Below are 23,811 nucleotides of genomic sequence, written 5' to 3'. Positions count from 1 at the left end.
TGCCAACATTAATTTTTCCAACATTAGTTTTTTAATAACATAATTTTATCTTATCACATGCCTTCAAGATATTTTCATCAAAACCTTAAAGCCACAGATTTAGCCTGTTTCATTTATAAAAATATCCACTATATGATACAAGCCAGTCCTTACTGTCAAACCACTTGACCAACCCAGAGTTTTTTTTAATTTGAAAATTATGACCTTATTTTTCCATTTTAAAATTAAAAAAATTTTTTTAAATGTTTATCCATTTATTTTTGAGAGAGCGAGCAGGGGAGGGGCAGAGAAAGAGGGAGACAGAATCCCAAGCAGGCTCCATGCCGTCAGCACAGAGCCCAATGCCGGGCTTGAACCCACAAACGTGAGATTATGATCTGAGCCAAAACCAAGAGCCGGACACTTAACCGACTAAGTTTCCTAGGCACCCCAGACCTTATTTTTCCTTTTAAATAAATGTAGTAATATATATCCCAGTGACATCCACCCAATTCCTGATTTTAAAACACCTCAACAGCCCTGAGTATAAGACAGATAAATTCAGAAAGACTTACAATGGATTTAAATTTCCTTGGTTAAAGAAAACTTAAAGACCCAAATATTTTCCATTGTCTCTTTGTTTGGCATCCCCCCTGCCCCTCAATTTTTATACCTCAGGGCAATGTTCTACGCCAAAGGCAGTGCCTTCCTATTGTACACATGATTTTGTTCTAATGAAAAACGGTAAGGTGACAGACATAGAGACAACTGCCTTTGGAAGAGTCTATTAGTCACAGCTCCCACGAGAAGGGGGCATGCCACGCCATGCCATGCCATGCAGGGCCTCCTGGGGAGGTAGCAGGGTCAGTTAGGAGGCAGAAGAGCAAGGGAAAAGCATGGTTCAGAGCCTGGATGGTGGTCTCCCTGGCAGGAACAGGTGAGGCAGAGCAGGCACATCTGAGAAGTCCAGGATTGGGCAGTTTGAATAATTTCAATAGGCTCTGGGCTACAGGACTGGTCCTAGCTGCCCAATGCCTGGCCCTTGGAGTGATTTAGGGCAGGGGCGACACTGGTGTGGTATATCTTGGCATGTGAGCTTTAGATAAAGTTGGGGATGAGGGTTTGGATTGATCCATTTGCATATGAAAGGCACACTCCCAGGCAAGTTGTTCAGTGTCCAGGAATTAAGTCTGCACTGGGAGGGGCAGTCTCTCCCCAGCTAGCAAGGCTCCTAAAATGTCAAAGCATCATAAAATACAGAAAGTAAAAACCATAAGTACTACAGTAGGATCCCAAGATTGGATTGAGGGAGCGATGGGAAATATCTTTGAGCTTCTACCCACATGTTCAGTTCAGTGGAACACAGAACTCTGAGGTTCTGTGTTAGATGTTGACAAACAGTGTCTTCGGCGTATGTATCTCCTTGTAAGGCTCACTGGAGAGAAATAAGGCCAGAACTCTTGGGCTCCTTTGTTAAATCCCATGTTCACACTTAATTTCATCAATCCTCCCAGCTTTGACTCTAATTTACTTTTTCCATTTTATCTTTTACCCTTTCCCTTCACATACCTTACCATTGAGCCACGCTGCTTCCAGGTCTTTATTTTCTATACCTCCAGCTGTGGAGATTCTCTCTACTGTCCATGGTCCAGCCCTTCACCTTCTTCCTCAACAAACTTCCTTCACCCTTCAACAGCATGGAGCCTCTCTTTCACAGTACTTGCGCTCTACTTTTTGCTACAGTTCTTTGTATATATGCTTTTAGCTCTCTCTCTCTCTCTCTCTCTCTGTCTCTCTCCCTTTTTTTAATTTTTAGAGGGAGTGCGCATGCAAATGGAGGAAGGGCAGAGGGAGAGAGGGAGAGAATCTTAAGCAGGCTCCATGCTCAGCACGGAGCCCAATGCGGGGCTCAATCCCGCGACCCTGGGTTCACAACCTGAGCCGACATCAAGAGTCGGACACTCCACCGACAGGGCCACCCAGGCGCCCCTAGCTCTCCTTTTTGACGAACTACAAGCTCTTCAGAGGGTCACACTGCCTGATTCATCTTTGTATCTCTTGGTGTGCTTTGTACATCGTAGGTGCAGTGCTTAATTTAATGAACAGGTACTTAGGTTGTATACTGTAAATTAGCCACCCACACCTTAGCATTATCCCACACCTGCACTGGGTCACTGCTTCGCTTCTCATAGCAAGCTTCCCTGGACTAAATCTGTGATTTTGCTCACACTACACGGTACATTAGGTCTCCACATTAGGAAAGAGGTTTCATTTCTTCGACGAATGATCATTAAATACCTATTGTGTACTAAGTGATGTGGATACAGTTGTAAAGAAGACATATAGCATGGTCCCTGTCCTCTCAAACCTTGCAGCCTAGTAGGAAATATATACTACAGGAGATCTATTCTTAACCAGTAGGAAAGTGATAAGATAATGATCAATTTAGTGACCTACAAACACATAGAAATCAGGATCCCGAGACAGTACACACTAAAAGAAAATAATTTATGTCTTACTGTTTAGTTCCCTGTTCCATTCTTGGCAAAACAGCTGATGGTAATAAATGTGGAAGGGGAAAAGAGAACCCAATATTCAATCCTGCTCTAGCCCATTCTCTAAGGAGATACATCCTGAGGGTAGCCAGCCCAGCCTGTCACCGGTCTCAGTTTCCCTGGGCTAGAGGGTTGCAGTGATGACCCAGGACTCTTGGCTCTATTAACTCCCAGGATCCAGGCTACTTTATGAAATGGGTGGGCCTTACCTTTCTTCTGTTTTCAAAATCTTTCTTGTCCACCGACCAGGAGCATCACACATCACAGTTCACTAGAAATACTACCTTAGGTCTAGGTGTTTGCTCGGCAGAATGGCTATGGGGTGTTCTCGATTTGAGGAGGTGGCCCTCATATCCCATGGAAAAACTGAGGATTTTAGGGTATCCATGCCAGCTGTCTGTTGGGACCAGGCTTAACAATGACTGGGATCCTTAGGATGTGATAAGTTACTGATTTAAATGTTCTATGTCCATGCCATATTTCACTTTTTCCAGAACTGGACCCACAAAAGTATGGCCAACTCATCTTTGACAAAGTAGGAAAGACTATCCAATGGAAAAAAGACAGTCTCTCTAACAAACGGTGCTGGGAGAACTGGGCAGCAACATGCAGAAGGATGAAACTAGACCACTTTCTTACACCATTCACCAAAATAAACTCAAAATGGATAAAGGACCTGAATGTGAGACAGGAAACCATCAAAACCCTAGAGGAGAAAGCAGTGAAAAACAGCTCGTTCTTAAAGTGTGGTATAGGGACTCCTGGGGGTCCTGTGACCCTCTTAAGGGGGATCAAGAGGTCAAAACTATTTCATAACAATACTAAGATCATATCTTCCTTTATCACTTTCATTTTCTCACAAGTATTGAGTGGACTCTGGAAGCATGACAGTTTCACAGTATTTAGACTTTTCTTATGAGCTGTTAGTGATAATAATGTATGTGATTTTTTAAAACTTGTGTGTGGCAGTACTTGGAAGATGTGTGTAACTCAATGAACAGATATTCCCTAAATGATCAATGCATGATGCTACTAATCACTCATGAGTTAATGATCTATGGTGATAAATACAGCAAAGGATTTTAATGTAACAGACTTACAGTTTCAAATTCTATACTGCAACTAATCACTGAAAAAACAATAATTGCGCTGAGTTTTGGAATAGCATCAAAGATGAATATTCATAATTATCTGAAAAGGCTTTTAAATTTTCCACCTTTTTTTCTCATTTTTAAAAACTGTTTATCTTTAAAAATTTTTTTTTTTAATTTTTTTTTTTTCAACGTTTATTTATTTTTGGGACAGAGAGAGACAGAGCATGAACGGGGGAGGGGCAGAGAGAGAGGGAGACACAGAATCGGAAACAGGCTCCAGGCTCCGAGCCATCAGCCCAGAGCCTGACGCGGGGCTCGAACTCGCGGACTGCGAGATCGTGACCTGGCTGAAGTCGGACGCTTAACCGACTGCGCCACCCAGGCGCCCCAAAAAACTGTTTATCTTTGAGAGAGTGAGTGAGAAGGGGAAGGACAGAGAGAGAGGGGGACAGAGGGCCCGAAGCAGACTCCAGGCTCTGTGCCGACAACAGAGAGACCAACATGGGGCTCGAACCTATGAACTGTGAGATCATAACCTGAGCTGAAGTCGGACACTTAACCGACTGAACTACGCTGGCACCCCTATTCCTCCCTTTTCTTTTTCTTTTTTTTTTTTTAATTTTTTTTAACATTTATTTATTATTGAGAGACAGAGAGAGATCATGAGCATGGGAGGGGCAGAGAGAGGGGAGACACAGAATCTGAAGGAGGTTCCAGGCTCTGAGCTATCAGCACAGAGCCCAACTCGGGGCTAGAACTCACAGACAGCGAGATCATGACCTGAGCCGAAGTCAGACACTCAACCAACTGAGCCACCCAGGTGCCCCATCCCTTTTCTAATTACATCCATACGAAACTAGATTTCCTTCAAATATGTCAACCCCCCAAATTTTTTTTAACATATCCTTTTTTTTAATGTTTATCTATTTCTGAGAGAGAGAGAGAGAGAGAGGTGTGGGGGGGCGGGAGGGGCAAAGAGAGGGAGACACACAATCAGAAGCAGGCTCCAGGCTCCAAACTGTCAGCACAGAGCCTGACGGGGAGCTCAAACCCATGAACTGTGAGACATGACCTGAGCTGAAGTTGGATGTGCAACCCATTGAGCCACCCAAGCGCCCCTATTTTTTTTTTAAGTAATCTCTACACCCAGTGTAGGACTGGAACTCACAACCCCAAGATCAAGAGTCACATGCTCTATCAATTGAGCCAGCCAGGCGCCCCTATCATTATTATTTTTAGGTAAATCAGTAAATAAACATGTTTAATATTTTTAAAGTTCTTAATTTAATAGTAATTATTAAATTACATATTGTAGATATTTAATTATTAAATTTCTTAATTTCTAATATAGATTAAAAGCACACTTAAAAAAAGCAGTTTGAGGTCTTCAATTTTTAAGAATATTAAGGGGGCCTAGGGGCAGCTGGGTGGCTCAGTCAGTTAAGCATCCAACTCTTGATTTCAGCTCAGGTCAATCACTTCTCAACCTTTTGGCTAAGATCAAGTGTAGCTCAGGTCAAGATCCTGGGGTCTAAGATTGAGCCAGATATGGGGTTCCACACTGGGCATAGAGCCTGCTTAGGATTTTATTCTCTCCCTCTCCCTCTATCCCTCACTCTTTTTCTCTCTCTAAAAAAAAAAAAAAAAAAAAAAAAAAAAAAAAAAAGAATATCAAGGGGTCTTAAGACCAAAAAGCTTGAGGAATACTGTAATAGAAAAATTAAAACACTGTGCAAAATTGAATTCAACTTAGTATTTATAAACTGTCCTAAGCCCTAAAACCAGAGCAGTAATTTTATAGAGAAATGAGTAGGAGATTGGGTGGGTAGATGTCTTAAGGGCTCTCTACAGATCTGGCAACACAGGAAACTGAACTGAAGCCATGTTCACTGGTGGGCCAACAGAAGAGATGACCATAGATGTGTGGAGGTGAGTGGGGAGGGAGTGGCTGCACATGGTCATGTACAGGAATACAAGCTCTGTGGTCCAAAGGACCTGGTTCAAATCTTGACTGAAACACCTACTAGCCATATAACCTTAGATAAGTTAACGACTCTAGGCCTCAGTTTTAGTCTTTCTTCCAGATAAAATCAGAGAAACTGCAGAAGAGTCCTGGGACAAAGACTATTACTTCCATGTAGGGTTTCTAAGCAAGTCTTGGCAGACAGCCACGGCCTCTAGGAATCTACAATTTTTTTTCAGATGGGGAAATTAGAGGAAGTGAACGTTTTCATGCAAAGCAGGACATTTCAGAAGCCCAGTTCTATTTTTTGAGCTAGGGAGCAATCAGTGCAACTCTGTGCTAAAGCCAATAGATTAATCAGAGACCATTCAATAACAGCACTAAGGTATTCATTAACCAGCTCAGTGATGACTCTCAAGACAAGGGTTGGATTACAATGAAGCTGCAATCATACTTTTCCCCAAAAGAGGCAGAACTAGGAGAAAGGTGAGGTGAAGGTGAGACCGAGATGGCACTAGGCCACAAAGAAGTCCCAGAAGGGGTGAAATCAGATTTATAAAAGTCCCCCATTCATCTGTCCAACAAATATCTGAACACTAGCCATATGCATGCCTTGCCTTTAGCACTTTATCTAAGAGAGGAAAGAATAGTAGGAGTAAAAAGCAACACATAAAGAGATACGTAGGAAACATAATGGAAAGATAAAATGGTAATCCCCACTGAGGTGTGGAGTCGGGGAGGGCTGGGAAGGTTTTTTGAGAGAAGGATGTGAAGAGGAAGTATGATGTGGACACTGAGAGCAAGAAAAATAGGGCATCTTAGAGAGGGGGTTCCTGGAGCAAATCTGAGGGTAGGAAACAAACCTCGTAGATGAGAAGCATCTAGTAGTTCATTCTGGCCTAAGTGCAGGGCGGCTGACAGGGCACAGTGACTGGGATTGAAAAGGCCAGGAGCGGGGAGCACTATAATTTCCAACTAGGGGCTGGCACTTGGTTGGTAAATAGACTGAATCTGTTTAGGGTAATTTCCTCTCCTATTCTTTGTAATAACTATTCTACACTGTCAATATTTTCTTTAAACACCCCTCTCATTTCTTTAAACTCAACCTCTTGGGGCGCCTGGGTGGCTCAATTGGTTAAGCATCTGACTCTTGATCTCAGCTCAGGTCATGATCTCCTGGGTCCAGGTCATGATCTCACGGTTCATAGGTTCGTGCCCCAAGTCGGGTTCCGTGCTGAGAGTGCCCCTCTCTCTGCCCCTCCCCTGTTTGTGTGCATACTCTCTCTTGAAAATAAATAAACTTTAAACTCAACCTCTCATTCCCTTCAATAGGACTTTGAATTTCCTACGTTACTGCAAACTACAGACATTCCAGTGTCATCTTCTTCAACTTCCTACTCCCTATCTACAAACTTATCCACACCCGCATGTCCTGACATTTTCGGGTAAAAGGTAGCCCCTTCCTGTTAGAGACTCTATCTAGTTTCACGTCTTCCAAGACTGTGCTCCAGTTTCTTTTCTATTCGACTCCGTTTTCGACCTCTACTTCCCCTTCTTCTGGGCTCCCCCACTGCAGATTAAAAAAAATACTTACCTTCCACCCATAGCTTTCAAGAAGCTTTTATGAGATGTCTACACTCATTGTCTCCAGTTCTCACTTAATATGGCATCCATCCTTACCCTGGACTGAAGTGTGTCTTTAAAGTGCTCAGTGACTTATATTGCCAAATCCAGTGCTTATTTCCAATTCTGATCTCATGAAGCATTTCTGTTAACTTTCAATCCACTGACCACTCGCCTGCTTTCTCCAATCTTTGTGCTCTCCTGGTTTCACTGAACTGGTCCTCTCAGCACCTCTCATGACTGTTCATTTGTTTTTCTTCATGAGCTCCATCTGCGATGCCCATGAACATCAGAGGTGGAGCCCCTAGCCCACTGTTCCTTCACCTGACACAACCTCTTTGAGCACCTCATCAAGTCTCACGGTTCCAGTCACCAGGTCTCGGCTCAGGACCTCTTCCCAAAGATGTCATTTGATTATCTGTGTGTCTAAAAGACCTCTCTACTTGGTTATAGGGTGTCTAAACTGGAACATACTTTTCTTCCCCACCTGGAATGTCCTTTCTTCTGCCCTATTACTCCCTCATCCACACACACACACACACACACACACACACACACACACACACACACACATTACCTAATTCCTGTTTATCCTTTATTTACCTTCCCGAGAAAGTCTTTGCCAAACCTCCACGTTGCGGTACATCCCGTGACCTCTAAAACATTCCAGCCTATTTCAATTACGGAAAAACATGGAACCATCCATGGTATTATAGAAATAAGTTTTGGTGGCCGCTCCACTACACTGTTAAGTTCCTTAGGAGAGGGACAGTGTTTTAATCACCGTGAATCTCTGGGAGTCAGCATAATCCCTGATGCATGGTAGGCACTCCATAACTGCTTGGTGGTGAATAATGAGAGCTCTGTTTTAGGAAGTGCTCTGTTGACAGTATATACAATATAAAGGAGAGGGAGAATGATCAGAGGAAACAAACCCGCAGTGGATATAACTGAGGTAGAACGGACTAATACACGTGAACTAAGATACAGTTAATAAGATGGGAAGCGGGGGATGGACACGAGAGATTCTGCTGTGATCAAGTGAACAGGACTGGCAGAGGCTGAACTGGGAGGGGAGAGGTGTTAGGGAGAGGCACAATGGTCACCTCTCGGAAACAAGCAAAGACACAGGGTACGCTGCCAGAAGACCAGTAACTGTCATCTATTTCATACCGGACTAACTTTCTAGCATTTCCTTAAAATTGGGAATTTAATGGCCTCAGGATTGGATTTTGGTGGTGTTCTTTGAAATCCAAAAATAGGTGTTATGTGGTGATATTTATAGTAATAGAATGCTCAGTAATTACCCGTAAGTGCTCTCCTCTCTCTTTCTCTTAGTTTCCCCATTTATCAAAGTTGGGTACAACTGGAGGCTTTTACCCTACCATAGGCTAATTTATCAGCATGACATTATATATCTAGAATAATTAATTACTAGAATTTGCCACACTCAAATAAGGTGACCTAGAGTTTCAGGACTCTTTTTTTCTTTAACCTACAATTACATGCAATTCTTAAACAGAGATGTTTGAAAGCTAAATTCTGATGTTCCAACGTTTAAGGAGAGGGGTAGAATGGAAGGCCTACTGGTGTGAAAGGGACTTTACGGCTGCAGTAAGGCTGCCAGAGGTGATCACACGGTCCTAGGGCTGGCCCAGAGCAGAGAGGGGAGGGCAGGACTGGAGCAGAGGACAGCCGTAACACGCCCACAATGCTCCCTCTAGAGGATAGTACGGACCATGGAGAGACAGGCCTGAGGACGCAGGGAAGGGGCTGGAAAATGTAGAGCAAAAGGGGGGAATGTGAGAATCAAGTGAGATTAGGAAAAGGAGATTTCTTAGGCTTATTTGACCCAGTGCAAATAGTTTACCTGATTCATGATGGAAAACTTCCTTCCTATTCTGTTGTCTGGCAGCCGAAAGCCCTTCCTCCTCATCCCGTCTTCCGACTCTGACTTAAAGACCTTTTCAGGATCCCCTTTTTCCTCTCCTTCGGAGAGCTCCTTCTGCTTCCTCTTCTTTCTCCTGTTACGTCTTTCTTTGGCGCTCTTGGAGCTGAGTTTGGATACTTCAGAGGAGCTCCGAGGAGAGCCTACCCCTTCTTCACCTTCTTCCTCTATGGCATCTTCTGAGACCGTGCCGGCAGAGGTGGCCATCGCTGCCGCCTGGAGGGGGGAGCCACAGTGACAGGCCAGTCAGAAGCAGTTAACTGGAGCTGCAAGGAGCCAAGCAATCAGGGCAGTTCATTTCCTTTCCCACGGATAGGGGAAGCAGGGAAAAAGGAGGAGGGCGAACCAGCCCAGAGAGGAGACTGCGGCCAGGACTTGGCTATCTCCATTTTCTGGTTGATCTGTATTGTGGCACACAGCCACACACACTGTGGCACACACTGTGTAATCAGAGCAGAAACCAGGGGGAGGAACTCAGGGATTTATTCTCTGAAGTATCTCTGACAAGAACGTGGCCGCCTTCTTGGTACCAAAAGATTTCTTCTGGACAACTCTGAAAATGAATGCTAAGAAACCAAATTATACACATTATGGGCCCAACGGTGTAAAAACGCATGTATGTTTGGACAAGAATCAGAAAGCAAAGCGTTAGGGTGGTGGGATCACTAGACTGGTTTTCAAATTTTATTTTACTCCTTTACCTGTATCTTCTTTTCAGTTACAACCAATATTTTCATGATCGCAGAGAATGTATGAAGGAGATCCTACTGATGGCCTCAACAAAAAGGCTATGCTTATAGGAAGCACTATATATACTGCTCTGGCCACTTGCTTCCCCCGCCCAGCCACCCTAGCAGTTGAACACCAAACAGCTGAGAAATTCAAGTAGAGATCATGTTAACAAACTATTTGGCCGTTAAGACAAATGGAATAATTGGGCCAGCCATCTGCGGTTGTCACTTGGGTTATTTTAATCAGATCAATGGCTTCTATTTGACAACGTGCCTCAAAAAGATCAACTGCAATGGCAATGAGATAGGGCCTTAGTCACAGTGATCTGGCAGGAAGGACTGTATATCGCAAAGCACCGATCACCAACCTGTGCCTCTTCCTGTTGCTTTTTCAGTTGCTCCAACATTGCTTTGAATTCAGCCTCTTTTTGCTCTGCTTCCTCCAGGGTTGCCTGATTCTGTTCTTCATAAGCCATGGCCACCACAGCCAAGATCAAGTTCACCAGATAGAAAGAACCCACAAAGATGACCAAGACGAAGAAGATCATGTACGTTTTCCCAGCAGCTCGCAGGGTCTGTGAAGACGAAGACCATTTTCTGAGTCCTATGCATCAAATGAACCAGGCTGAAACTACCTCGTGGGATAATGTTCGTCTGCAGGGGCACCACTGCAGTTTTGACAGAACAGTCCTTTGTTGTGCGGTGTGCCTTCAATACTGCAGAGTACTTAGCATCCCCAGTGGCCAAATGGCTTCCTCCAGCCTCAATTCAGAGTAAATATCGCTAGTACCTCCAATGCCTTGTGACAGAAAAAGTCCGCTTCCCTTTCCGAGTACTCCTGATATACTCCCTTCATGGAAAAATACTTGATTGTTTTTAAAGGGAAAAATGCTCCGAGCTAAGAATTATATTTGCCTTCATTAGCTGATTCTAAAACAAGTATAAAGAAATGAATACAAGACTTCAGCTCATTTATCTATTGGTCCTCAAAGAGCATTAACAGATAAATTCCATCTTAGGGATCGGGTCCAAGTCATAGGAAGTCCCCATCTTGAGTGACATCCTTCCTTTCCTTCTGCAATAGGGTGGGTTTTTAAAGAGAGATGTGGCATAAATAACAATGGAGAAAACAGTAGGAAAGAGGATCCTAGGACTAGTCCTTTCACTAGCTGTGAGCAAATGGACGTCAAAGAACACTTTTTTAGTTTATGTATATGCGACTTACTCTTACTTAGTTTTCATCATTATTTAAAAAAATTTTTTTTAAACGTTTATCTATTTTTGAGAGGCGGGGGAGGGGCAGAGAGAGGGAGACACAGAATTCGAAGTAGGCTCCAGTCTCTGAGGTGTCAGCATAGAGCCCAATGTGGGGCTCGAACTCTCACTGGCGAGATCATGACCTGAGCTGAAGTCTGACGCTTAACTGACTGAGCCACCCAGACGCCCCCATTGTTATTCTTTTCAACTACAAATAGTAAATAGAACTTAGCATCAACCACAAATATTTCACAAGAAAGATTTGAACCTGAGAGAACTCTAAGCTGTCCTACGGGATCTGAATTGGAAGATTCCCTTCAAGGGGTGCCTGGGTGGCTCAGTCAGTTAAGTGTCCAACTTCGGCTCAGGTCATGATCTCATGGTTCGTGGGTTTGAGTCCCCTGTGGGGCTCTGTGTTGATGGCTCACAGCCTGAAGCTGCTTCAGATTCTGTGTCTCCCTCTCTCTCTGCCCCTCCTCTGCTTGCACTCTGGCTCTCTCACTCTCAAAAATAAATAAACATTAAAAAAATTAAAAAGAAAAAAGAAGCTTCCCTTCGAGACATTCCTTCAGGCCTGAAGGAGACATATCTCTTACTCTTGAACTGGCATCACCAAACACCAGAGTCAAATAGAAAACAATGAATTATCACGGAATTTCCAAGCTGGAAGACCCTTAGCAATCACCTAGACTTACTTCTCCATCACCACCAGCAAAGTTAAATGACTTGCCTAGTCACCAATATAGCCCAACAGAATGGCAGACCTTTTTTTTAATCTGTCACAACCTGTCTGTATAACATATGTCCACATATGTTACAAATCTCAAAAATGTTATGTTTAGAATCCAAGGTCTTCGTGGATAGAAATCTCATCTTTCTAATGTCTAGCATGGTGCTTTGTAGAGTATGTTTAATTGATATGCCTTAAAAAGACACCCTAAGCCAAAAATCTGAGCAGAGAAACACTGCAGATGGTCTGGTGAAACAACAGGAAGTAAACCGAGATAGCAGATTCCCAGGCCAGGCAAAAGGCTGTCAAGGCTGTGAGCCTCTACAAGCTTTACATGACTGGGCACTAAAGAAACAGGGGCAAGAGCTGGGAGAATTCACTTAATTTTGTAAGTCAGCTGACTCCGAGAAATAATATCCTAAGATCCTGTACAATGCCTTCCCTGAAGGTCTCTTACACAGAATGTCCCCAACCCCATACCCTCATACAAATCCTGTCACCAAAGAGAAAAAGCACTCAAAAGAGAGGTAGTACTACTTACCAGCTGATACAAATTTTCCCAGTAGTCCTGGGTCATAAGGCGAAATAATGCCAAGAAGGCCCAGCTGAACGTGTCAAAGCTTGTGTAACCGTAGTTGGGGTTCCTTCCTGCTTTCATACACTGGTACCCCTCTGGGCATTGTCTGAGAAAAGAAAAGGAATTTCAGGGCTTTTCAACATCATTCTACCCAGTCATCAACTATAAGTCATCTCTAGGACTATGGAGATAACAAATAACCATCTAGAAAGTCAGGCCAAAATATAGGTGTTAAAAAAAGAAAAGGTCAACGTTTCAAAAAACGATGTCTTGGGGACAGCCTAGGATCAGAATCGCCAGGTTTCCCTCTTGAAAATGCTGATTCCTATGTCCTACCCAGACCTAGGTATAAAAGCTCTAGATATGGGAGCCACGAATCTGCATTAAAAAAAAATGTTTATTTATTTTTGAGACAGTGCAAGTCGAGAAGGGGCAGAGAGAGGGGGACAGAGGATCCGAGGATCTGAAGCGGGCTTTGCACTGGGCCGCACAGAGCCCGATGCGGGGCTCAAACTCACAAACCATGAGATCATGACCTGAGCCAAAGTCGACGCTCAACTGACTAAGCCACCCAGGCACCCTCCCGGATCTGCATTTTAAAGAGGCACGCCAGGTGATTCGTATGCACACCAAAATTTGAGAACCACTGTCCCAGATTCATACCAATGTGCAATTCAAGCAAATTCCTTTTGGCTATGATCCCAAATGACAAATGGCTAGCTAGAAGTTCCTCTTCATCACCTTTGTTCTCTTAATACTCACCAAGACAACCTATGTCACACTGGGAATCTCAGTGACCTCGTTTTTACCAGTTCTCTTGCTTTTAGATTCACCTGATATGTATTTCAATGGAACTTCTGGTATTGACTTAGATACAGAAATTAAATGGACATCTAGTTGTCACGGTCATCTTAAAACACCAATTCCTAGAGGGCCAATACACCCTGGATAATGATGTGACACCCTCACATTTATGTGACTTTCTGTTTCCAAAGCACTTTCATGTATGTCATCTAATTGCATCATTGCAATAGCCCTTGAAGGAAGCGAGCACAGGACTTATTGATTCCGTGTTATGGATGAAGAAATTGAGGCTCCCCTAAGTGAAATGGCTTGCCAAAAGTCTTAGAGCTGAAAGTAGCAGAATCAAGATTTGCATTATGTTGGTGGCAACTTGTGTTCACAGGAGCATTACTCACAATAACTAAAATATGGGAGCAACCTGAGTGTCTGCCGACAGACGAATGGATAAACGAAATGTGGTTTTTAAAGACAATGGAATATCACTCAACATGAAAAAGGAAAGAAATTCTGATACATGCAATAACATGGGTAAACCTTGAGGACATCCTGCCAAGCGAAAAAAGCCAGTCACAAAAAGACAACTGCTGAATGATTCCTCTGACATGAGAGGCTCAGAGTGGTCGAAATAATAGAGGCAGAAAGTGGAATGGGAGGGGAAGGGGAAATGGGGAGTTAGTAGTTAACGGGTACTTAATGCCACTGAACTGAACACGTAAAAATGGTTATGAGGGTAAATTTTATGTTCTGTGTACTTTCTCACAATTTTTTAAAAATGGCAAAAAAAAGACTATGTTGCTACTCTTTTCCCTCCCCACGCTGTCAGGCCTAGTATGTTTTAGGTCATCCTTGGTACTAATCTGTCACCAAGACAGTGTCCCTTCTATAGATGTTCTTAATTGTGGCATAAGACAATGAGGGGAAATCTACAAGAGACAGGCAAGATATCTGGTGTTGCAGACTCTATCCTTCTCAGCCTTTTACATTTCTTATTTTGGCTTGAGACTATAGGCACATTCACCTCCTAGTGAAATGCCAATTTTGGATGGACAAATACGAAACAGAAAGAAAATCTGAGTCAACCAATACGTCAGACCTAGTTAGGATCTACTATATGAGCACAAAGAAAAGTGAAAATATTGCCCATTTTCATCTGACACATTATTTCAAGGGACAAGAACAAAATGAGGTGAGCTACTTACCCAGCATCAGAACTGTTCCCACAGAGTAAAGGTTCCAGCATGCCAGGAACCGTGTAAAAATTTGCTAGAAAAGTTTGAAGAGGCAGGAAATGAATAAGGCAGATACAAGTGAATGAGAGAATAAAGTTTCACTGTTCCTAATTAGCCCCAGCAGAAACAGTTATTGATTTTAGCTCATATAAATCTTTTCTGACAGAGGAAAACCTGATAAAAATTCTTTCCCATTAATCATTTTCATATATATACTTAAAAATGAAAAATGCTACTAGGAGTCCTAATACAATGTTCTTTTCACAGACACTTGACTTCCCCTCATATCTCCAATCTTCATGCTAGTTTCTGGGACTTGAAATTAAGGGGTCTAGAAGTGAGTCTTCTGAGTTCTTTATTCCTTTGTACAACTTTGGCCTTCCATCCTTCTTCTGTACCCAAGACAAATGAAAATCCTCACTGATCACATTACCATGTCCTATATTAAATTAGCAGCCATGTTTCCCTTTCCTGTATGTGTTCCTGAAATTCCCTTTGCAACATTTTCTTACAGCTACTTAACTGCCTTTATTTCTCAGGAGTGACTAATAGTGGTATTGTTAACTTTTCCCCATTTTATTTTACTAAAAAATTTTTTCATGTTTATTTATTTTTGAGAGAGAGAGAGAGAGAGAGAGGGGGAGAGAGAAAGGGAGAGAATGAGTGAGCAGGGGAGGGGCAGAGAGAGAGGGAGACAAAGGATCTGAAGGAGGCTCTGTACTGACAGTAGAGAGCCCAATGTGGGGCTCAAACTCATGAACCACAAGATCACGACCTGAGCCGAAGTGAGACACTCAACCGACTGAGCCACCCAGGTGCCCCACTCCCCATTTTATAGAAATACCATCACACCAAATGTTCCTTAGTGTAAGACCCAAGTGCTTTGGTTCCTGAAATGAAATTATTAAAACTCCTCAACTATAATTGGCTCAAATCGTTACTTACAGATTACCTGACTCCCCACACCAGACCAACTATGACAGTCTTAGTAATATTAAGAGAGCTTACTACGCATATTCTGAACTAAATGTTTAAATATCTGAGGTTTTACTGAACTAGAGCAAATGGTATTTTTATCAAACTCATGAGCCTGATTTTCAAAGCAAAAGTTTAGGGGTGCCTGCAAAAAAGCTATAGTTTCATTTTCAGTTTTAAAAGGAGAGAAAAAAAAAACAAACAAACCAGAGCGCGTTTCTGAACACAGTCCTACCCCGAGGAAAGGGAATAACTTCCTCAGGTTGCTTCAGTAGCACTGGATTCCTTTCCAGCCCAACTACTTTTAAAGCCCAGTGATGGCTTTGAGCCACATAAACTACAGAAAGACTGGTCTTTCACTTCTTGCAGGAAAAGGGCCACCTACTTTTATTATTGATATACTCTTCCCAATCAAAGCCTCTGGTGCCATTTTCCAAATAGCTCTCATTGAAGTTTATGGGCCACACAACACACTTGTTTCGCAGGTTTCCCATGAAAAGCTGCAGTCCAATCAAGGCAAAAACGCTCAGGCAGAACACTGTCAGAATCATCACGTCTGACAGCTTCTTCACTGACTGGATTAGGGCACCCACAATGGTCTTCAGGCCTGTGGAGACAGAAGCCTCAGAATCAGAGTCACCCCATACCCCTCCCCACCTCCCCCAGCCTCCCTCTTGGCTACTGGCTTCTACTCCTCCCCACAGCACCACCCTTGAACCATGGCCACTTTATCTCTTATGCCATGGGAATAACAATGGGTCAACAATCAGTCATTCCAGAAGTATCAATTCTTGAGTCAATTAATTTTTAAAAAGAAAAAGAAAGTTCCTTCTCCAACATGCGACTCTTTTCTTCCTATACTTTCCTGAGTCTGACTGCTGCTTACCTCCTCGAATGAATCCGGCTCTTACTTGCCTCATAGTCTTCCTACAGGCTGTTCCCTATGCCTGGAATGCTTCCTTCCATTCCCTGTCCTACCTGCCTAACTCCTATTCATCCTTTCCATTCCCCTGTCCTACCCGCCTAACTCCTATTCATCCTTTGGGCTCAGCTTAAATATCAATTCCCCCAGAAAGCCTTCCTGGACTTTACAATTCTTCTCCCTCCTCCATTATTATTAATAATTTAATAATACCTCATACTTTGTAGCATTTATCACGGTTATAATTAATTATTTATGTCTGTCTCATGCACAGCTGTATCTAGACTGCCTAGCTCATGGCAGGTACTGAGTAAATATTTGCTGAATAAACAAATGGGAAAAACAGGGATTGAGGAGGGTTCCTGGTTGGACAGAGAACTACTGGAAAGTTTAAAAGCCAAGTAGTAAGAAAGTACGATAAATATTTTCCCAAGAGCTCTGGTAATGCCAATATATTGAAAAGGTTATTGTCAACCCAGTATTTATGGTTCGTCTTTCCATTTACGAATATACCTTCTCTGTATCACACATATGCCCTGTTCTCTACAACTGACCTTTTTTTCTGTCCTAGATTGACAACAAAATAAAAAACATATAACCCACTTGAATTTGAGGTTTAACTGCAAGCCACTGGTTCAAATTTAAACCTGCAGGTAGCTTTCTTAACTGCACATGGAGTTATTAATGATAGGAGACACAGGAGAACATGGTTGTGGGTTCATGATGTTTGGGTCAAAACGGATTCTGTGTGAGGCTCTCCCGGGCACGTCTAGGCATCGGGCCATCCATAGGACATAGCCAAAAATATACTGAGCACTCCAGGGATGCCAGTGTACCAGGACAGATGGGAAGCAAACCCAGTGCCTTGACACATAGGCCTCGAGAGGGATCATACTCCTGATCCACTTCCAAAGGCAGGAAACCAGACTGAAATTCAAGAGAAATCCTAATCTTGGCTGTGGAGTGGGAAGTGAGGTATGTAATTACTGCTCTTGACTAAGTTATACCACTACTTGTGTGACCTGAGTAATATACCTAACCTTTTGGAATCTTAGGTTTTTCATCTTTAAAATGGGAATAATTATAGTTGAACCTCTAGGGCTGTTGTGAGGATTGAGCATAATTCATTTAAGTACTTAACATAGCCCCTGGCACACGGCAAAGACGCAAATGTTAACTATTTTTGTCTGAACCTCAGTTTACTCATCTATAAAAAGGTATTACCAAAACGCTTCACTGGGCTGTTGTGAGGTTTAAATAGGAAAATGAATGTAAAATACCAAGTACAGTGCCTGGCACTTGACACTGGCAAGCTATCGCTGTTACACATGCGGTGCCCTCCTCAGAAAGATATGATTGGGATAATGACACTACGTGGCTAACCTCGTACGGTGACCGAATGGGGGGGGGGGGGGGGAGCATGATTGGGTTTTTCTGCTGTATTTTGCAAGTAACCACCTGGAATTTTTAAAGTTGGATTTGATAGAATTTTCTATACAAGTCCAGTAATAGTTATGCAAGTGGAGGAGGGACAGAGAGAGAGGGAGACCGAGGATCCAAAGTGCGCTCTGCACTGACAGCAGAGAGCCTGACGCAAGGCTCGAACTCACGAACCATGAGATCATAACCTGAGCCGAAGTTGGACACTTAACTGACTGAGCCATCCAGGCACCCCTCAGTTAATATATTTTCATTGAAAGAGCAAATGAATAAGTTTTCTTTCCTCTCACACAGATAACCTGAAAGGATTCTAAGAGATGTTAAAGAAAAAAGAGCTACAAATTAAGATTGCAGAGATACAAAAGTGTGCAAAGGCCTGTGCTTTCTTACGGAACAGACCTTCCATGAAGACTGTGGCCACCGAAAGGATTAGGAAAAGCTTGTCTGCATTCAAGGCACAGGACACAGGACATTTCTAACCTGATTGTTTTCTCCTCATAAGGCTGTGCAAAAAGAGCACCAGATAGGGAATCAGAAACCAGGAATTCTGGTCCTGGCTTAGCCACTAGTTATAACCCACTGTACATCAGAACAAGTTCAAGGTTCCACCTCAGTCTCATTTTTCCATACACAGTATGTGGCAGTGGGCAGTGGAGGAAAAACTGAAGAATCTTCTTGAAAAGTCTTTCAGAATAGGGGAGAGATATTTATTCTTTCAGACTAAGTAGCTGAAATTTCAACCTTTTATTTGAAGGCCCTAAGAAACTGTATCATAGTCACACAGGCAAGTAAGAAGATACTGGTGGTATAAAATAGAAGGCAACCATCAAGATGTAAAAGTTGCTGCAGTATTATGGGTCTTATTTTCATAAGTTGCTGAGGAATAGAAAAGTCCTTCACTGTATTTGGCTCGGTTGAGGTGGGTCTATACTGGGTCAATAATTCAATTCTAGGTTCCTAAAATTATAAAGCTCTGTTTTCAAAGTCAAAGCATGATTTAAAAAAAAAAAAACAGTTGAATAAGTCACTGAAGAATGGTTGTAGTTTCTCTTCCTGGACTTCTTTAAGAAGAGCTTAATATCATTCAGAATATCTCCCCTGAATGGTTCAGACAAACACTTATGTGAACATGGGATGATTGTTCAAAGTCATTTCTATTTCCATTTTAAATGAATTGAGAAAAGAGCTGTAAGCTGTCATTCATATTAGTGACATGAGTAAATACTACAAAAATAATCAAACCAATGCATTTGTGATGTAAATACATACATAAAATTAAATAAAATTTAAAAACCCATAAAATTTTAGCATGAGTCTAATTTGATTTTCCTGGGCTGGGAACTCTCGATGAATGAGTGAATGAATGAATGAGTGAATGAATGAATAAAATAAAATAAAATAAAAATTTAAAAATCATACAATTTAGCATGAGTCTAATCTGATCTTCCTGGGCTGGGACTCTCTGGACAGTTCCAGGCCTGTATAATAGGAAATTCCAGGCCACGAGGCTCAAACAATCCCGTTTCTGAATCTGGGCTCTCAGCAATCTTGTATGTAGGAAGTGACCTTCTGTTAGTAGTTTATAGACGTCAGGGTGGACATCTGATCTAAATCCCAATCGTTTCCTCCAGGATTGATTGATTGATTTCTCCATTTATTCATTCATTTATTTTTAATTTCAATCAGTTTTAAGTTTATTTTTGAGGGGGTGGGGAAGGGCAGAGAGAGAGAGAGAGAGAGAGAGAGAGAGACAGAGTATCCCAAGCAGGCTCAGAGCTGACAGCAGAGAGCCTGATCCGGAGCTTGAACTCACGAACTGTGAGATTATGACCTGAGCCGAAGTTGGATGCTTAACTGACTGAGCCACCCAGGCACCGCTCCTCCTGGAATTTAGAATGGGACAAGAGATAGTCCAGTAGCCTTTTCAAGTAGAAGGAATGATAACATAAATTTGGGAACTAAGTGGTAGCCTTATTCTGTCATTATGTTAGGATATGCCTGAGAAGTAAAGGCAGTTAGTAAGCTAAGAGATAGAAAAAGGAAATGGACACAGGGAGAGAAAAAGACATTAAGACAAAGTACTTCCTGGTATCTGGAGCTTTCTGACTGCATTCTGGTTTCACGGGCTTCCAGAAGCCCAAAAGCATTCCAACCCTTAGATTCCCTGAAGTACTCATATATCCTTTCATTTGCAACCAAAGATGTTCAACTAATACACCAACCATACGTGGAACTCATCACTTTCCTGGGAATAGACCTACATGCTCTCACTCAGCTGGTTTCAAATCTTTTCTCCATAAACCAGATGTCATTGCCGAAGAAGTCTGTAAACATGAGTCAAGAAAGCAAAAAAAAAAAAAAAAAAAAAAAAAAAAAAAAAATTCAAGTGTTTTGTTTTGAAGTCTGAGCTTTAGATCAACTCCTTGGTAAGAGTTCTTTCAGCTTTCAAGAAGTTTCAAGTAGAAACTCAAGTTGGAAATGGCATTCAGGTATACAGGGGATCAGAGAAACAAATCTTAATTAAGCAACAATAATCACTAAATAACACTACCGATGGCCATCTAAAAAGTTTACTCTCCAAGATTCTCATCCAGGTCCCACAGGAAGAAAGGTGATTTAGTGTGATGTTAGCATCCCGAGGCAGACACACAATTACACAGCAATATTAAATGTAAATGGTCACTGGATCATCTGGCCTCAGCCAAGACTCTTCTTCCTTCCATTAGGGTTGATGACTGTGAATGACCATATTTGCAGAAATCAGTGCCAAGTTAGGGAGATGAGGCTGTCAATGCATTTCTTTTTCTTTTTCCAATTTTATTAAGAAATAATTGACATATATCACTGTAGAAATTTAAGGCATACATCATGATGTGAAATGATTACCATAGTAGGTTCAGCTCACATCCATCTTCTCATATAGGTACAATAAAAAGAGGGTGGGGGGAGAAAAAAAGGAAAAACATTTTTCCTTGTGGTGAGAACTCTTAGCAGTTACTCTGTTAACAACTTTCCTATATATCACACAGCAGTGTTAGCTATACTCATCATGTTACACATTCCATCCCTAGTACTTACCTTTCTCTTATAACTGGAAGTCTGTACCTTTTGGCCACCTTCCTCCAATTCCTCCTCCTCCCACACTCTGCCTCTGGTACCCACAAATCTGATCTCTTTTTCTATGAGTTTGTTTTTAGATTCCACACATAAGTGAGATCATACATTTCTCTGTCCAACTTATCTTACTGAGCATAATACTTCAAGGTCCATCCATGTTGTCACAAATGGTACGGTTTCCTCATTTTTTATACCTGAATAATATTCCATTGTGTGTGTGTGTGTGTGTGTGTGTGTGTGTGTATATATGTATGTGTGTGTGTGTGTATGCGTGTGTGTGTGTGTGTGTGTGTGTGTGTATCTCACAACATTATCTATTGATCCATCCATGGACACTTTGGCTGTTTCCATGTCTTGGCTATTGTAAATAATGCTGCTATGAGCATGGGGTGCAGATATCTTTTTTGAGTTAGTGTTTTCGTTTCCTTTGGATGTATTCCCAGAAATGGAAATGCTGGATCATATGGTAGTTCTATTTTTAAGTTTTGAGGATACTTCATACTGTTTCCCATAGTGGCTGCACCACTTTACTAATCCCAACAATGTGCAAGGGTTCCCTTTTTTCCATATCCATGCCCAGTGTTTGCTAACTCTTGTCTCTTTGACGATGGCCATTCTAATATGTGTGAGGTGATATCTCATTATGGTTCTAACTTGCATTTCCCTAATGATTAGTGATATTGAGCGTCTTTTCATGTACCTGATAGGCTTTCACAGAATGCATTTCTTGAACTCAAGCTCTACAGTCTTGCCAGCAGTGACTGATACGCTCTAGTAAATGCAGTCAGGCAAAAATGCGTCCTGCTATCACCAATGCAGGTCACTGAAGTAAGAAGCTGCTGGTGGAATTTCTAACCTGATGCACGTAAGAATGGAAAATGCCACTGTGCTGGCTGTGAGGAGAAGTTGCTTTGCTTCTTCTACTGGCTCACAACACCACATACTAGAACAAGCAAGATACTGACTGAAAACTGATTATCCAAAACAGAGCAGAATGCTCCTTCAAACAACTCCCACACAACAGAGTGCACAACAGAAGCCACGTGGGGGCAAATTGGACAGCGAGAACTCTTGGAAAAGGCTAACTTTAACTAGCACTGGGATGTGTTTGAGCAGAAGCAGTTAATACATTTACTGTAAATCAGGAAAAGACAGCTGGACCCAATGTACAGAAATGTCAGCTATCAGAGAGGAATTTGGGCCATTTAAAGAATTTTGAGGAGAAGATGAAGCCTCTATGTCCAAAGGCACCGCTGAACCTCCTGTTACCTTTCATGACGTCCAGCCATCTCCTGAACAAGTGAACAAAGCCTGCTTACGTGCCAAGTCCAGAGAAATCAGCCATGCATGCTAGGATCAAAATCTTCCACCATGGTGATGCCAGATTGTAAATAAAGTAAATTTCTATTTCCTGGTTTGTGGCTCAGGTTGAAAAATCTATCTGGTTTGAAGCAACGCGAGCTAATTCTACAAAATTCACACCGGCACGGGTCTCTAGAGCGGTAACGAGGAGTTCTCACTCCACGGGAAATAAGTTTCCCCAATTCCTGAAGTCTGGCTTGGTCCAGACAAGTCCTAGGGTAAATTTGTGCCAGGTCAGTTTTCTTGCCGCAGGTTCAAGCCTTACAATGATATTATTGAAGGTTCTGTAGATCAGGAATAAATTGGGAGAGATTTAGAGGCAGTAGATTTATTTACTCAACACCAGATTTATATCACAAGGTCTCAACAAAACTTAAACTAGCTCCCAAAGGTGGATCGGTGGGATCCTACGAGACTTCAGTGTTTCCCCACTTAGGGCCACTATGTTAAACTTCGGCTATTTTTTCTGAGAAGCAATGTGGGAAAGGGAGAAACATAAAAGCAACTGGATTAATAACTAGAATACTGTAAAGGAAACAATGAGGCTAAATATAGTCTGAAAACACTTTCCCCCTTCACTGTGCATCAGAAATTGCCATATTCATAATGCATACACTTAAAGAAAATGGTTTCTTTGTGAATACTGGGGTGGGAGGAAAAAGGGCCCATCATTTTTCCTACTTCTTCTCTGATACCACAGGTAAGGAGAGAAAGTAACAGAAACGAAAGCACAGAAATGAAAAATCAAAGAGAAAAGTAATCAAGAAATTACAACTCTAAAGAAAGCAAAATGATATTAAACCAGTGTGGGCAAATAGGGACGTAGTGCTTTTCAGGAGTCACTGAAATGATGCTAGAAATGAGAAGCAACTGGTAAATAAGGCCATCCCAACCCATTTTATTTACACCATTAAATGCTACTCTGTAGGCAAAACCTCAGACGCCTGCTTTGAGATGGCCACCCTGTCTTTGGGCAGGTCAGTCCTGTGGCACACGGTCAAAGAATGGAGAAGATGAAACTTCTGACAAAGTCACTCAGAAGCTCATTTTTCCGCCTGGGCCCCAAATGAATATAGAGCAAAAACAAAGTTTTAAGACATAAATTTCTACATAGTATACTTCAATGTCAAGTTGAATGTGGCAAATTCCAGACCAAAGGAAATGTGGAAAGGAAGGGTCTCCTCCTGTAACTGACCGTTCCAGCATGCAGTTTTCAAGCACTGTTCTTGAAGCCAAGCTCTCTGAAGCAAAAGGCAAACCATGTGTGATGCATGTCTAGATGTTGAGTCAGCAAATAAAAAGGGTGAGAATGTGGGTTTGGTGTTTTCTAAGCCACGAAAAGGCTCTAAATCAAAGCACCTCTTATCCAAAAGGCTGGAGCTAACTGAGGCAGTGCACTGCCCCATCTCCTGGGAGTCCTGACTGCTCTGACACAGTCAGAATATCTACCAAAGGTGCTAAGAGGGAAGGCAGTGGCAGCCCAGGTGAGTGGGTGAGTTCTCCAG

At 42.2% G+C, this 23,811-nt stretch overlaps 1 protein-coding gene across 3 annotated transcripts in view; it reads right to left on the bottom strand.

The window, feature by feature from the left end:
- The window catches only part of SCN8A (sodium voltage-gated channel alpha subunit 8), a 122,260-nt gene that overhangs the window by 64,577 nt on the left and 33,872 nt on the right, over positions 1 to 23,811 (bottom strand). For all 3 annotated transcript variants that reach the window (XM_032593975.1, XM_032593976.1, XM_032593974.1), the window contains exons 6-10: positions 15,851 to 16,072; positions 14,461 to 14,524; positions 12,422 to 12,563; positions 10,262 to 10,468; positions 9,085 to 9,378 (exon numbers count right to left, since the gene is read on the bottom strand). In XM_032593975.1, coding sequence (XP_032449866.1) covers positions 9,085 to 9,378; positions 10,262 to 10,468; positions 12,422 to 12,563; positions 14,461 to 14,524; positions 15,851 to 16,072 — 929 coding nt within the window. The remainder of the gene's footprint in view (positions 1 to 9,084; positions 9,379 to 10,261; positions 10,469 to 12,421; positions 12,564 to 14,460; positions 14,525 to 15,850; positions 16,073 to 23,811) is intronic.

Source organism: Lynx canadensis, chromosome B4 (genome assembly GCF_007474595.2).
Source record: "Lynx canadensis isolate LIC74 chromosome B4, mLynCan4.pri.v2, whole genome shotgun sequence".
Classification (NCBI taxonomy): Eukaryota; Metazoa; Chordata; class Mammalia; order Carnivora; family Felidae; genus Lynx; species Lynx canadensis.
Note: the sequence above shows the minus strand (reverse complement) of the source record. Positions and strands in the feature narration are given on the sequence as shown.